The 15,175-nt window shown below is 42.2% G+C and overlaps 1 protein-coding gene across 1 annotated transcript in view; it reads left to right on the forward strand.

Moving 5' to 3' along the window:
• slc18a2 (solute carrier family 18 member 2) overlaps positions 1 to 14,205 on the forward strand; it is an 81,565-nt gene extending 67,360 nt beyond the window's left edge. The window contains exons 11-15 of the mRNA XM_072432250.1: positions 1,263 to 1,314; positions 4,228 to 4,291; positions 4,486 to 4,605; positions 12,576 to 12,709; positions 13,955 to 14,205. Of these exons, the coding sequence (XP_072288351.1) occupies positions 1,263 to 1,314; positions 4,228 to 4,291; positions 4,486 to 4,605; positions 12,576 to 12,709; positions 13,955 to 14,077 (493 nt within the window). The 3' untranslated portion in view covers positions 14,078 to 14,205. The remainder of the gene's footprint in view (positions 1 to 1,262; positions 1,315 to 4,227; positions 4,292 to 4,485; positions 4,606 to 12,575; positions 12,710 to 13,954) is intronic.
• The last annotated feature ends 970 nt before the right edge of the window (positions 14,206 to 15,175 follow it).

Raw genomic sequence — 15,175 nt, forward strand, 5'->3', positions numbered from 1 at the left:
TGCCTTACCCTCTTGTTGGTTCATTTGCATCTTGTTGGTGCTGAGCCTCTTGTTGGTGCTGAGCCTCTTGTTGGTGCATTTCCCTCTTGTTGGTGATGAGCCTCTTGTTGGTGCTGAACCTCTTGTTGGTGCTGAGCCTCTTGTTGGTGCCTTTGCATCTTGCTGGTGCCTTTGCCTATTGTTGGTGCCTTTCCCGCTTGTTGATGCCTTTGCCTCTTGTTGGTGCCTTTGCCTCTTGTTGGTGCCTTTGCCTCTTGTTGGTGCCTTACCCTCTTGTTGGTGCTGACCCTCTTGTTGGTGCCTTTCCCTCTTCTTGGTGCCTTTCCCTCTTCTTGGTGCCTTACCCTCTTGTTGGTGCTGACCCTCTTGTTGGTGCCTTTGCCTCTTGTTGATGCCTTTGCCTCTTCTTGGTGCCTTTCCCTCTTCTTGGTGCATTTCCCTCTTCTTGGTGCCTTTCTCTCTTGTTGGTGCTGATCATCTTGTTGGTGCTTTACCCTCTTGTTGGTGCCTTACCCTCTTGTTGGTGATGGGCCTCATGTTGATGCCTTTCCCTCTTCTTGGTGCCTTTCCCTCTTGTTGGTGCCTTTGCCTCTTGTTGGTTCCTTTGCATCTTGTTGGTGCGGAGCCTCTTGTTGGTTCCTTTGCCTCTTGTTGATGCCTTTGCCTATTGTTGGTGCCTTTGCCTCTTGTTGGTGCCTTACCCTCTTGTTGGTGCCTTACCATCTTGTTGGTGATTAGCCTCTTGTTGGTGCCTTTGCCTCTTGTTGGTGCCTTACCCTCTTGTTGGTGATTAGCCTCTTGTTGGTGCCTTTGCCTCTTGTTGGTGCCTTACCCTCTTGTTGGTGCCTTTGCCTCTTGTTGGTGCCTTACCCTCTTGTTGGTGCCTTACCATCTTGTTGGTGATTAGCCTCTTGTTGGTGCCTTTGCCTCTTGTTGGTGCCTTACCCTCTTGTTGGTGATTAGCCTCTTGTTGGTGCCTTTGCCTCTTGTTGGTGCCTTACCCTCTTGTTGGTGCCTTACCATCTTGTTGGTGATTAGCCTCTTGTTGGTGCCTTTGCCTCTTGTTGGTGCCTTACCCTCTTGTTGGTGCCTTTGCCTCTTGTTGGTGCCTTACCCTCTTGTTGGTGCCTTACCATCTTGTTGGTGATTAGCCTCTTGTTGGTGCCTTTGCCTCTTGTTGGTGCCTTACCCTCTTGTTGGTGATTAGCCTCTTGTTGGTGCCTTTGCCTCTTGTTGGTGCCTTACCCTCTTGTCGTTTGCAGGTGGCTGTGCGCTCTCATCGGGATGGTTCTGGTCGGAGTCAGCGTTCTCTGTGTAAGTTTTATCCTCTGCATGTTCTGCTCGCGCTCATGTCTTTGGACAAGAGCAGAACATGCAGTGCTGATGTCATTACGTATGTTTTAAGTGATCACGAGCAGAACATGCAGTGCTGATGTCATTACGTATGTTTTAAGTGATCACGAGCAGAACATGCAGTGCTGATGTCATTACGTATGTTTTAATGTGATCACGAACAGAACATGCAGTGCTGATGTCATTACGTATGTTTTAATGTGATCACGAGCAGAACATGCAGTGCTGATGTCATTACGTATGTTTTAATGTGATCACGAACAGAACATGCAGTGCTGATGTCATTACGTATGTTTTAATGTGATCACGAGCAGAACATGCAGTGCTGATGTCATTACGTATCTTTTAATGTGATCACGAGCAGAACATGCAGTGCTGATGTCATTACGTATGTTTTAAGTGATCACGAGCAGAACATGCAGTGCTGATGTCATTACGTATGTTTTAAGTGATCACGAGCAGAACATGCAGTGCTGATGTCATTACGTATGTTTTAATGTGATCACGAGCAGAACATGCAGTGCTGATGTCATTACGTATGTTTTAATGTGATCACGAGCAGAACATGCAGTGCTGATGTCATTACGTATGTTTTAATGTGATCACGAGCAGAACATGCAGTGCTGATGTCATTACGTATCTTTTAATGTGATCACGAGCAGAACATGCAGTGCTGATGTCATTACGTATCTTTTAATGTGATCACGAGCAGAACATGCAGTGCTGATGTCATTACGTATCTTTTAATGTGATCACGAGCAGAACATGCAGTGCTGATGTCATTACGTATCTTTTAATGTGATCACGAGCAGAACATGCAGTGCTGATGTCATTACGTATCTTTTAATGTGATCACGAGCAGAACATGCAGTGCTGATGTCATTACGTATGTTTTAAGTGATCACGAGCAGAACATGCAGTGCTGATGTCATTACGTATGTTTTAATGTGATCACGAGCAGAACATGCAGTGCTGATGTCATTACGTATCTTTTAATGTGATCACGAGCAGAACATGCAGTGCTGATGTCATTACGTATGTTTTAATGTGATCACGAGCAGAACATGCAGTGCTGATGTCATTACGTATGTTTTAATGTGATCACGAGCAGAACATGCAGTGCTGATGTCATTACGTATGTTTTAATGTGATCACGAGCAGAACATGCAGTGCTGATGTCATTACGTATGTTTTAATGTGATCACGAGCAGAACATGCAGTGCTGATGTCATTACGTATGTTTTAATGTGATCACGAGCAGAACATGCAGTGCTGATGTCATTACGTATGTTTTAATGTGATCACGAGCAGAACATGCAGTGCTGATGTCATTACGTATCTTTTAAGTGATCACGAGCAGAACATGCAGTGCTGATGTCATTACGTATGTTTTAAGTGATCACGAGCAGAACATGCAGTGCTGATGTCATTACGTATGTTTTAATGTGATCACGAGCAGAACATGCAGTGCTGATGTCATTACGTATGTTTAATGTGATCACGAGCAGAACATGCAGTGCTGATGTCATTACGTATCTTTTAAGTGATCACGAGCAGAACATGCAGTGCTGATGTCATTACGTATGTTTTAATGTGATCACGAGCAGAACATGCAGTGCTGATGTCATTACGTATGTTTTAATGTGATCACGAGCAGAACATGCAGTGCTGATGTCATTACGTATCTTTTAAGTGATCACGAGCAGAACATGCAGTGCTGATGTCATTACGTATGTTTTAATGTGATCACGAGCAGAACATGCAGTGCTGATGTCATTACGTAAGTTTTAATGTGATCACGAGCAGAACATGCAGTGCTGATGTCATTACGTATGTTTTAAGTGATCACGAGCAGAACATGCAGTGCTGATGTCATTACGTATGTTTTAATGTGATCACGAGCAGAACATGCAGTGCTGATGTCATTACGTATGTTTTAAGTGATCACGAGCAGAACATGCAGTGCTGATGTCATTACGTATGTTTTAATGTGATCACGAGCAGAACATGCAGTGCTGATGTCATTACGTATGTTTTAATGTGATCACGAGCAGAACATGCAGTGCTGATGTCATTACGTAAGTTTTAATGTGATCACGAGCAGAACATGCAGTGCTGATGTCATTACGTATGTTTTAAGTGATCACGAGCAGAACATGCAGTGCTGATGTCATTACGTATGTTTTAATGTGATCACGAGCAGAACATGCAGTGCTGATGTCATTACGTATGTTTTAAGTGATCACGAGCAGAACATGCAGTGCTGATGTCATTACGTATGTTTTAATGTGATCACGAGCAGAACATGCAGTGCTGATGTCATTACGTATGTTTTAATGTGATCACGAGCAGAACATGCAGTGCTGATGTCATTACGTATGTTTTAATGTGATCACGAGCAGAACATGCAGTGCTGATGTCATTACGTATGTTTTAATGTGATCACGAGCAGAACATGCAGTGCTGATGTCATTACGTATGTTTTAATGTGATCACGAGCAGAACATGCAGTGCTGATGTCATTACGTATGTTTTAAGTGATCACGAGCAGAACATGCAGTGCTGATGTCATTACGTATGTTTTAAGTGATCACGAGCAGAACATGCAGTGCTGATGTCATTACGTATGTTTTAATGTGATCACGAGCAGAACATGCAGTGCTGATGTCATTACGTATGTTTTAATGTGATCACGAGCAGAACATGCAGTGCTGATGTCATTACGTATGTTTTAATGTGATCACGAGCAGAACATGCAGTGCTGATGTCATTACGTATGTTTTAATGTGATCACGAGCAGAACATGCAGTGCTGATGTCATTACGTATGTTTTAATGTGATCACGCTGTAATGCTCTGAACATGTGTTTCTCAGGTTCCTTTTGCCAGAAACATCTACGGCCTCATCCTCCCCAACTTTGGAGTCGGCTTTGCCATCGGTGAGTAATACTATAGTATAAATACTACAATGCTATAGTATAAATACTACAATATTATAATATAAATACTGCATTGTACTCAGTTAAATACTATAGTAGAAATACTACATTGTACTGAGTTAAATACTATAGTAGAAATACTACATTGTACTGAGTTAATGTGGGATGGGGGCGGGGTCACATGTGCTCCACAGGGATGGTGGACTCGTCCATGATGCCCATCATGGGATATCTGGTCGACCTCAGGCACGTGTCGGTTTATGGAAGTGTTTACGCCATCGCCGACGTGGCCTTCTGCATGGGCTTCGCTTTGGGTGAGAACATCCACGAGTCAGGGTCAAAGGTCAAACATCCACAAGTCAGGGTCAGAGTTCAAACATCCACAAGTCAGGGTCAGAGTTCAAACATCCACGAGTCAGGGTCAAAGGTCAAACATCCACAAGTCAGGGTCAGAGTTCAAACATCCACAAGTCAGGGTCAGAGTTCAAACATCCACGAGTCAGGGTCAAAGGTCAAACATCCACAAGTCAGGGTCAGAGTTCAAACATCCACAAGTCAGGGTCAAAGGTCAAACATCCACAAGTCAGGGTCAGAGTTCAAACATCCATGAGTCAGGGTCAGAGTTCAAACATCCACAAGTCAGGGTCAGAGTTCAAACATCCACAAGTCAGGGTCAGAGTTCAAACATCCACAAGTCAGGGTCAGAGTTCAAACATCCATGAGTCAGGGTCAGAGTTCAAACATCCATGAGTCAGGGTCAAAGGTCAAACATCCACAAGTCAGGGTCAGAGTTCAAACATCCATGAGTCAGGGTCAGAGTTCAAACATCCATGAGTCAGGGTCAGAGTTCAAACATCCACAAGTCAGGGTCAGAGTTCAAACATCCACAAGTCAGGGTCAGAGTTCAAACATCCACAAGTCAGGGTCAGAGGTCATCCTCAGGCTTCAAACGTGACCAATCGTGAGCAGCGATGGCCCATGAGCAGAAGACTCTCACAGATCCTTTCAAACATCAACATTTCAGACACAAAAGTGAAGCAGGTGAAATCCAAAGCCTCGTGACTCTCATGGACCTGATGTTTCCACACAGTTCTCATCTTCTCAAACTATCTTCAGATGCTTTGATTATTCTAGAGGCTCACACTCTTCTCAAACATGTTCCTCTCAAACATGTTCCTCTCAAACATGTTCCTCTCAAACATGTTCCTCTCAAACACGTTCTTCTCAAACACGTTCTTCTCAAACATGTTCTTCTCAAACACGTTCTTCTCAAACATGTTCCTCTCAAACACGTTCTTCTCAAACACGTTCTTCTCAAACACGTTCTTCTCAAACACGTTCTTCTCAAACACGTTCTTCTCAAACACGTTCTTCTCAAACAAGTTCTTCTCAAACATGTTCCTCTCAAACACGTTCTTCTCAAACACGTTCTTCTCAAACACGTTCTTCTCAAACACGTTCTTCTCAAACACGTTCTTCTCAAACACGTTCTTCTCAAACACGTTCTTCTCAAACATGTTCTTCTCAAACATGTTCCTCTCAAACACGTTCTTCTCAAACACGTTCCTCTCAAACATGTTCTTCTCAAACACGTTCTTCTCAAACACGTTCTTCTCAAACACGTTCTTCTCAAACAAGTTCTTCTCAAACATGTTCTTCTCAAACATGTTCCTCTCAAACACGTTCTTCTCAAACATGTTCTTCTCAAACATGTTCTTCTCAAACACGTTCTTCTCAAACATGTTCTTCTCAAACATGTTCCTCTAAAACACGTTCATCTCAAACACGTTCTTCTCAAACAAGTTCTTCTCAAACACGTTCCTCTCAAACACGTTCTTCTCAAACACGTTCCTCTCAAACACGTTCTTCTTAAACACGTTCTTCTCAAACACGTTCCTCTCAAACACGTTCTTCTCACACGTTCTTCTCAAACACGTTCTTCTCAAACACGTTCCTCTCAAACACGTTCTTCTCAAACATGTTCTTCTCAAACACGTTCCTCTCAAACATGTTCCTCTCAAACACGTTCTTCTCAAACACGTTCTTCTCAAACATGTTCTTCTCAAACACGTTCCTCTCAAACATGTTCCTCTCAAACATGTTCCTCTCAAACATGTTCCTCTCAAACACGTTCTTCTCAAACACGTTCTTCTCAAACATGTTCTTCTCAAACACGTTCTTCTCAAACATGTTCCTCTCAAACACGTTCTTCTCAAACACGTTCTTCTCAAACACGTTCTTCTCAAACACGTTCTTCTCAAACACGTTCTTCTCAAACACGTTCTTCTCAAACAAGTTCTTCTCAAACATGTTCCTCTCAAACACGTTCTTCTCAAACACGTTCTTCTCAAACACGTTCTTCTCAAACACGTTCTTCTCAAACACGTTCTTCTCAAACATGTTCTTCTCAAACATGTTCCTCTCAAACACGTTCTTCTCAAACACGTTCCTCTCAAACATGTTCTTCTCAAACACGTTCTTCTCAAACACGTTCTTCTCAAACACGTTCTTCTCAAACAAGTTCTTCTCAAACATGTTCTTCTCAAACATGTTCCTCTCAAACACGTTCTTCTCAAACATGTTCTTCTCAAACATGTTCTTCTCAAACACGTTCTTCTCAAACATGTTCTTCTCAAACATGTTCCTCTAAAACACGTTCATCTCAAACACGTTCTTCTCAAACAAGTTCTTCTCAAACACGTTCCTCTCAAACACGTTCTTCTCAAACACGTTCCTCTCAAACACGTTCTTCTTAAACACGTTCTTCTCAAACACGTTCCTCTCAAACACGTTCTTCTCACACGTTCTTCTCAAACACGTTCTTCTCAAACACGTTCCTCTCAAACACGTTCTTCTCAAACATGTTCTTCTCAAACACGTTCCTCTCAAACATGTTCCTCTCAAACACGTTCTTCTCAAACACGTTCTTCTCAAACATGTTCTTCTCAAACACGTTCCTCTCAAACATGTTCCTCTCAAACATGTTCCTCTCAAACATGTTCCTCTCAAACACGTTCTTCTCAAACACGTTCTTCTCAAACATGTTCTTCTCAAACACGTTCTTCTCAAACATGTTCCTCTCAAACACGTTCTTCTCAAACACGTTCTTCTCAAACACGTTCTTCTCAAACACGTTCTTCTCAAACACGTTCTTCTCAAACACGTTCTTCTCAAACAAGTTCTTCTCAAACATGTTCCTCTCAAACACGTTCTTCTCAAACACGTTCTTCTCAAACACGTTCTTCTCAAACACGTTCTTCTCAAACACGTTCTTCTCAAACATGTTCTTCTCAAACATGTTCCTCTCAAACACGTTCTTCTCAAACACGTTCCTCTCAAACATGTTCTTCTCAAACACGTTCTTCTCAAACACGTTCTTCTCAAACACGTTCTTCTCAAACAAGTTCTTCTCAAACATGTTCTTCTCAAACATGTTCCTCTCAAACACGTTCTTCTCAAACATGTTCTTCTCAAACATGTTCTTCTCAAACACGTTCTTCTCAAACATGTTCTTCTCAAACATGTTCCTCTAAAACACGTTCATCTCAAACACGTTCTTCTCAAACAAGTTCTTCTCAAACACGTTCCTCTCAAACACGTTCTTCTCAAACACGTTCCTCTCAAACACGTTCTTCTTAAACACGTTCTTCTCAAACACGTTCCTCTCAAACACGTTCTTCTCACACGTTCTTCTCAAACACGTTCTTCTCAAACACGTTCCTCTCAAACACGTTCTTCTCACACGTTCTTCTCAAACACGTTCTTCTCAAACAAGTTCTTCTCAAACACGTTCCTCTCAAACACGTTCATCTCAAACACGTTCTTCTCAAACACGTTCCTCTCAAACACGTTCTTCTCAAACACGTTCTTCTCAAACACGTTCTTCTCAAACACGTTCTTCTCAAACACGTTCTTCTCAAACGTGTTCTTCTCAAACGTGTTCTTCTCAAACGTGTTCCTCTCAAACACGTTCTTCTCAAACAAGTTCTTCTCAAACACGTTCCTCTCAAACATGTTCTCCTTAAACACGTTCTTCTCAAACACGTTCTTCTCAAACACGTTCTTCTCAAACACGTTCTTCTCAAACACGTTCTTCTCAAACACGTTCTTCTCAAACATGTTCTTCTCAAACACGTTCTTCTCAAACACGTTCTTCTCAAACACGTTCCTCTAAAACACGTTCTTCTCAAACATGTTCTTCTCAAACGTGTTCTTCTCAAACGTGTTCCTCTCAAACACGTTCTTCTCAAACACGTTCTTCTCAAACACGTTCTTCTCAAACAAGTTCTTCTCAAACACGTTCCTCTCAAACACGTTCCTCTCAAACACGTTCTTCTCAAACACGTTCTTCTTAAACACGTTCTTCTCAAACACGTTCTTCTTAAACACGTTCTTCTCAAACACGTTCTTCTCAAACAAGTTCTTCTCAAACACGTTCTTCTTAAACAAGTTCTTCTCAAACAAGTTCTTCTCAAACACGTTCTTCTCAAACATGTTCTTCTCAAACATGTTCCTCTCAAACATGTTCCTCTCAAACAAGTTCTTCTCAAACAAGTTCTTCTCAAACAAGTTCTTCTCAAACATGTTCTTCTCAAACATGTTCCTCTCAAACATGTTCCTCTCAAACACGTTCTTTTCAAACACGTTCTTCTCAAACACGTTCTTCTCAAACACGTTCTTCTCAAACACGTTCTTCTCAAACACGTTCTTCTCAAACACGTTCTTCTCAAACAAGTTCTTCTCAAACACGTTCCTCTCAAACACGTTCCTCTCAAACACGTTCCTCTCAAACACGTTCCTCTCAAACAAGTTCTTCTCAAACACGTTCCTCTCAAACAAGTTCCTCTCAAACACGTTCTTCTCAAACATGTTCCTCTCAAACACGTTCTTTTCAAACACGTTCTTCTCAAACAAGTTCTTCTCAAACACGTTCTTCTCAAACACGTTCTTCTCAAACACGTTCCTCTCAAACACGTTCTTCTCAAACACGTTCTTCTCAAACATGTTCTTCTCAAACACGTTCTTCTCAAACACGTTCCTCTCAAACACGTTCTTCTCAAACATGTTCCTCTCATACATGTTCTTCTCAAACACGTTCTTCTCAAACATGTTCCTCTCATACATGTTCTTCTCAAACACGTTCTTCTCAAACACGTTCCTCTGTAACATGTTCTTCTCAAACACGTTCTTCTCAAACATGTTCTTCTCAAACACGTTCTTCTCAAACACGTTCCTCTGTAACATGTTCCTCTCAAACACGTTCTTCTCAAACACGTTCCTCTCAAACACGTTCCTCTGTAACATGTTCTTCTCAAACACGTTCTTCTCAAACACGTTCTTCTCAAACATGTTCTTCTCAAACACGTTCTTCTCAAACACGTTCCTCTCAAACACGTTCCTTTCAAACACGTTCCTCTCAAACATGTTCTTCTCAAACACGTTCCTCTCAAACACGTTCCTCTGTAACATGTTCTTCTCAAACACGTTCTTCTCAAACACGTTCTTCTCAAACATGTTCTTCTCAAACATGTTCTTCTCAAACATGTTCTTCTCAAACACGTTCTTCTCAAACACGTTCCTCTCAAACATGTTCTTCTCAAACATGTTCTTCTCAAATATGTTCTTCTCAAACACGTTCTTCTCAAACACGTTCTTCTCAAACACGTTCTTCTCAAACACGTTTTTCTCAAACACGTTCTTCTCAAACACGTTCCTCTCAAACACGTTCTTCTCAAACACGTTCTTCTCAAACATGTTCTTCTCAAACACGTTCTTCTCAAACACGTTCTTCTCAAACACGTTCCTCTAAAACATGTTCTTCTCAAAAATGTTCTTCTCAAACATGTTCCTCTCAAACATGTTCTTCTCAAACATGTTCCTCTCAAACATGTTCTTCTCAAACATGTTCTTCTCAAACACGTTCTTCTCAAACATGTTCCTCTCAAACATGTTCTTCTCAAACATGTTCCTCTCAAACATGTTCTTCTCAAACATGTTCTTCTCAAACACGTTCCTCTAAAACATGTTCTTCTCAAACATGTTCTTCTCAAACACGTTCCTCTCAAACACGTTCTTCTCAAACATGTTCTTCTCAAACACGTTCTTCTCAAACATGTTCCTCTCAAACACGTTCCTCTCAAACACGTTCTTCTCAAACACGTTCTTCTCAAACACCTTCTTCTCAAACACGTTCTTCTCAAACACGTTCTTCTCAAACATGTTCTTCTCAAACACGTTCCTCTCAAACACGTTCCTCTCAAACATGTTCTTCTCAAACACGTTCCTCTCAAACACGTTCCTCTCAAACATGTTCCTCTCAAACAAGTTCTTCTCAAACATGTTCCTCTCAAACATGTTCTTCTCAAACATGTTCTTCTCAAACATGTTCTTCTCAAACACGTTCCTCTCAAACATGTTCTTCTCAAACATGTTCTTCTCAAACACGTTCCTCTCAAACACGTTCCTCTCAAACATGTTCTTCTCAAACACGTTCCTCTCAAACACGTTCCTCTCAAACATGTTCCTCTCAAACAAGTTCTTCTCAAACATGTTCCTCTCAAACATGTTCTTCTCAAACATGTTCTTCTCAAACATGTTCTTCTCAAACACGTTCCTCTCAAACATGTTCTTCTCAAACAAGTTCTTCTCAAACATGTTCTTCTCAAACACGTTCCTCTCAAACACGTTCCTCTCAAACATGTTCTTCTCAAACACGTTCCTCTCAAACACGTTCCTCTCAAACATGTTCCTCTCAAACAAGTTCTTCTCAAACATGTTCCTCTCAAACATGTTCTTCTCAAACATGTTCTTCTCAAACATGTTCCTGTCAAACATGTTCTTCTCAAACATGTTCCTCTCAAACATGTTCTTCTCAAACATGTTCTTCTCAAACACGTTCTTCTCAAACACGTTCTTCTCAAACACGTTCTTCTCAAACACGTTCCTCTCAAACACGTTCTTCTCAAACAAGTTCTTCTCAAACATGTTCTTCTCAAACACGTTCCTCTCAAACACGTTCCTCTCAAACATGTTCCTCTCAAACACGTTCCTCTCAAACACGTTCCTCTCAAACAAGTTCTTCTCAAACAAGTTCTTCTCAAACAAGTTCTTCTCAAACATGTTCTTCTCAAACATGTTCCTCTCAAACATGTTCCTCTCAAACACGTTCTTTTCAAACACGTTCTTCTCAAACACGTTCTTCTCAAACACGTTCTTCTCAAACACGTTCTTCTCAAACACGTTCTTCTCAAACACGTTCTTCTCAAACAAGTTCTTCTCAAACAAGTTCTTCTCAAACACGTTCTTCTCAAACACGTTCTTCTCAAACACGTTCTTCTCAAACATGTTCTTCTCAAACACGTTCTTCTCAAACACGTTCTTCTCAAACACGTTCCTCTAAAACATGTTCTTCTCAAAAATGTTCTTCTCAAACATGTTCCTCTCAAACATGTTCTTCTCAAACATGTTCTTCTCAAACACGTTCTTCTCAAACATGTTCCTCTCAAACATGTTCTTCTCAAACATGTTCCTCTCAAACATGTTCTTCTCAAACATGTTCTTCTCAAACACGTTCTTCTCAAACACGTTCCTCTAAAACATGTTCCTCTCAAACATGTTCCTCTCAAACACGTTCCTCTCAAACACGTTCTTCTCAAACACGTTCTTCTCAAACACCTTCTTCTCAAACACGTTCTTCTCAAACACGTTCTTCTCAAACACGTTCTTCTCAAACACGTTCCTCTCAAACATGTTCTTCTCAAACATGTTCCTCTCAAACATGTTCTTCTCAAACACGTTCCTCTCAAACACGTTCCTCTAAAACATGTTCCTCTCAAACACGTTCCTCTCAAACACGTTCTTCTCAAACACGTTCTTCTCAAACACCTTCTTCTCAAACACGTTCTTCTCAAACACGTTCTTCTCAAACACGTTCTTCTCAAACACGTTCCTCTCAAACATGTTCCTCTCAAACACGTTCCTCTCAAACATGTTCTTCTCAAACACGTTCCTCTCAAACACGTTCCTCTCAAACATGTTCCTCTCAAACAAGTTCTTCTCAAACATGTTCCTCTCAAACATGTTCTTCTCAAACATGTTCTTCTCAAACATGTTCCTCTCAAACATGTTCTTCTCAAACACGTTCTTCTCAAACATGTTCCTGTCAAACATGTTCTTCTCAAACATGTTCTTCTCAAACATGTTCTTCTCAAACATGTTCCTCTCAAACATGTTCCTCTCAAACATGTTCTTCTCACACATGTTCCTCGTTCTTCTCTCTCTTCAGGCCCCTCGATCGGTGGTTCCATCGCTGAGAACATCGGGTTCCCGTGGCTCATGACCATCATTGGCCTGGTGGACATCTTGTTTGCTCCTCTGTGCATGTTCCTGCGCAGTCCTCCAGGCAGCGAGGAGAAGATTGTGAGACTTTATCTTTCATGTTAATGAGGCAGTAAAACGTGCTTCACATCGCAAACATGTGACCGACAGCAACATGTGACCAACAGTAAACATGTGACCAACAGCAACATGTGACCAACTGTAACATGTGACCAACAGTAACATGTGACCAGCAGTAGCATGTGACCAGCAGTAAACACAAACATGTGACCAACAGTAAACACAAACATGTGACCAACAGTAAACACAAGCATGTGACCAACAGTAAACACAAGCATGTGACCAACAGCAACATGTGACCAACAGTAAACATGTGACCAACAGTAACATGTGACCAACTGTAACATGTGACCAACAGTAGCATGTGACCAGCAGTAAACACAAACATGTGACCAACAGTAAACACAAGCATGTGACCAACAGTAAACACAAACATGTGACCAACAGTAAACACAAACATGTGACCAACAGTAAACACAAGCATGTGACCAACAGTAAACACAAGCATGTAACCAACAGTAAACACAAACATGTGGCCATCAGTAAACACAAACATGTGACCAGCAGTAAACACAAACATGTGGCCATCAGTAAACACAAACATGTGACCAACAGTAAACACAAACATGTGACCAACAGTAAACACAAACATGTGACCAACAGTAAACACAAGCATGTGACCACAGTAAACACAAACATGTGACCAACAGTAAACACAAACATGTGTCCACAGTAAACACAAGCATGTGACCACAGTAAACACAAACATGTGACCAACAGTAAATACAAACATGTGACCAACAGTAAACACAAACATGTGACCAACAGTAAACACAAACATGTGACCAACAGTAAACACAAACATGTGACCAACAGTAAACACAAACATGTGACCAACAGTAAACACAAGCATGTGACCAACAGTAAACACAAGCATGTGACCAACAGTAAACACAAGCATGTGACCATCAGTAAACACAAACATGTGACCAGCAGTAAACACAAACATGTGACCAACAGTAAACACAAGCATGTGACCAACAGTAAACACAAGCATGTGACCAACAGTAAACACAAACATGTGACCAACAGTAAACACAAACATGTGACCAACAGTAAACACAAGCATGTGACCAACAGTAAACACAAGCATGTGACCAACAGTAAACACAAGCATGTGACCAACAGTAAACACAAGCATGTGACCAACAGTAAACACAAACACAGTCTGTTCTTTTGTGTGACCAAGTTTGTCTTTTGTTTCAGGCGATTCTGATGGACTCAAACTGCCAGATGAAGACCAGGACCTACTCCACTCAAGACAGGCACCAGAGCCAGGACCTGGACCTGGACCAGGACCAGGACTACGACGACGAGGACTACGACTAACGCCCGACGCCCAAAGAGATCTATTTTGTTGTAAAAAAAAAAAATGAACAAACGAAAAAAATGCTCTAAAAAATCGATGACGTTTCTCTGGTGAATGTTGTGCGTTGTGTCTGTAGTTCAAGAGAGGAAAGTCCAGAGAGGAGGAGGAAAGTCCAGAGAGGAGGAGGAAAGACCAGAGAGGAGGAGGAAAGTCCAGAGAGGAGGAGGAAAGTCCAGAGAGGAGGAGGAAAGACCAGAGAGGAGGAGGAAAGTCCAGAGAGGAGGAGGAAAGTCCAGTGAGGAGGAGGAAAGTCCAGAGAGGAGGAGGAAAGTCCAGAGAGGAGGAGGAAAGTCCAGAGAGGAGGAGGAAAGACCAGAGAGGAGGAGGAAAGTCCAGTGAGGAGGAGGAAAGTCCAGAGAGGAGGAGGAAAGACCAGAGAGGAGGAGGAAAGTCCAGAGAGGAGGAGGAAAGTCCAGAGAGGAGGAGGAAAGACCAGAGAGGAGGAGGAAAGTCCAGAGAGGAGGAGGAAAGTCCAGTGAGGAGGAGGAAAGTCCAGAGAGGAGGAGGAAAGACCAGAGAGGAGGAGGAAAGTCCAGAGAGGAGGAGGAAAGTCCAGTGAGGAGGAGGAAAGTCCAGAGAGGAGGAGGAAAGTCCAGAGAGGAGGAGGAAAGACCAGAGAGGAGGAGGAAAGTCCAGTGAGGAGGAGGAAAGTCCAGAGAGGAGGAGGAAAGTCCAGAGAGGAGGAGGAATGACCAGAGAGGAGGAGGAAAGTCCAGTGAGGAGGAGGAAAGTCCAGAGAGGAGGAGGAAAGTCCAGAGAGGAGGAGGAAAGTCCAGAGAGGAGGAGGAAAGTCCAGTGAGGAGGAGGAAAGTCCAGAGAGGAGGAGGAAAGTCCAGAGAGGAGGAGGAAAGTCCAGAGAGGAGGAGGAAAGTCCAGAGAGGAGGAGGAAAGACCAGAGAGGAGGAGGAAAGTCCAGAGAGGAGGAGGAAAGTCCAGAGAGGAGGAAAGTCCAGAGAGTCCAGAGAGGAGGAGGAAAGTCCGGGGGGGAGGAGGAGGAAAGTCCAGAGAGGAGGAGGAAAGTCCAGTGAGGAGGAGGAAAGTCCAGTGAGGAGGAGGAA

The sequence above is a fragment of the Eucyclogobius newberryi genome, unplaced genomic scaffold (genome assembly GCF_026437365.1).
Source record: "Eucyclogobius newberryi isolate DKJ021-1_F unplaced genomic scaffold, fEucNew1.0.hap1 SCAF_107, whole genome shotgun sequence".
Taxonomy (NCBI): domain Eukaryota; kingdom Metazoa; phylum Chordata; class Actinopteri; order Gobiiformes; family Gobiidae; genus Eucyclogobius; species Eucyclogobius newberryi.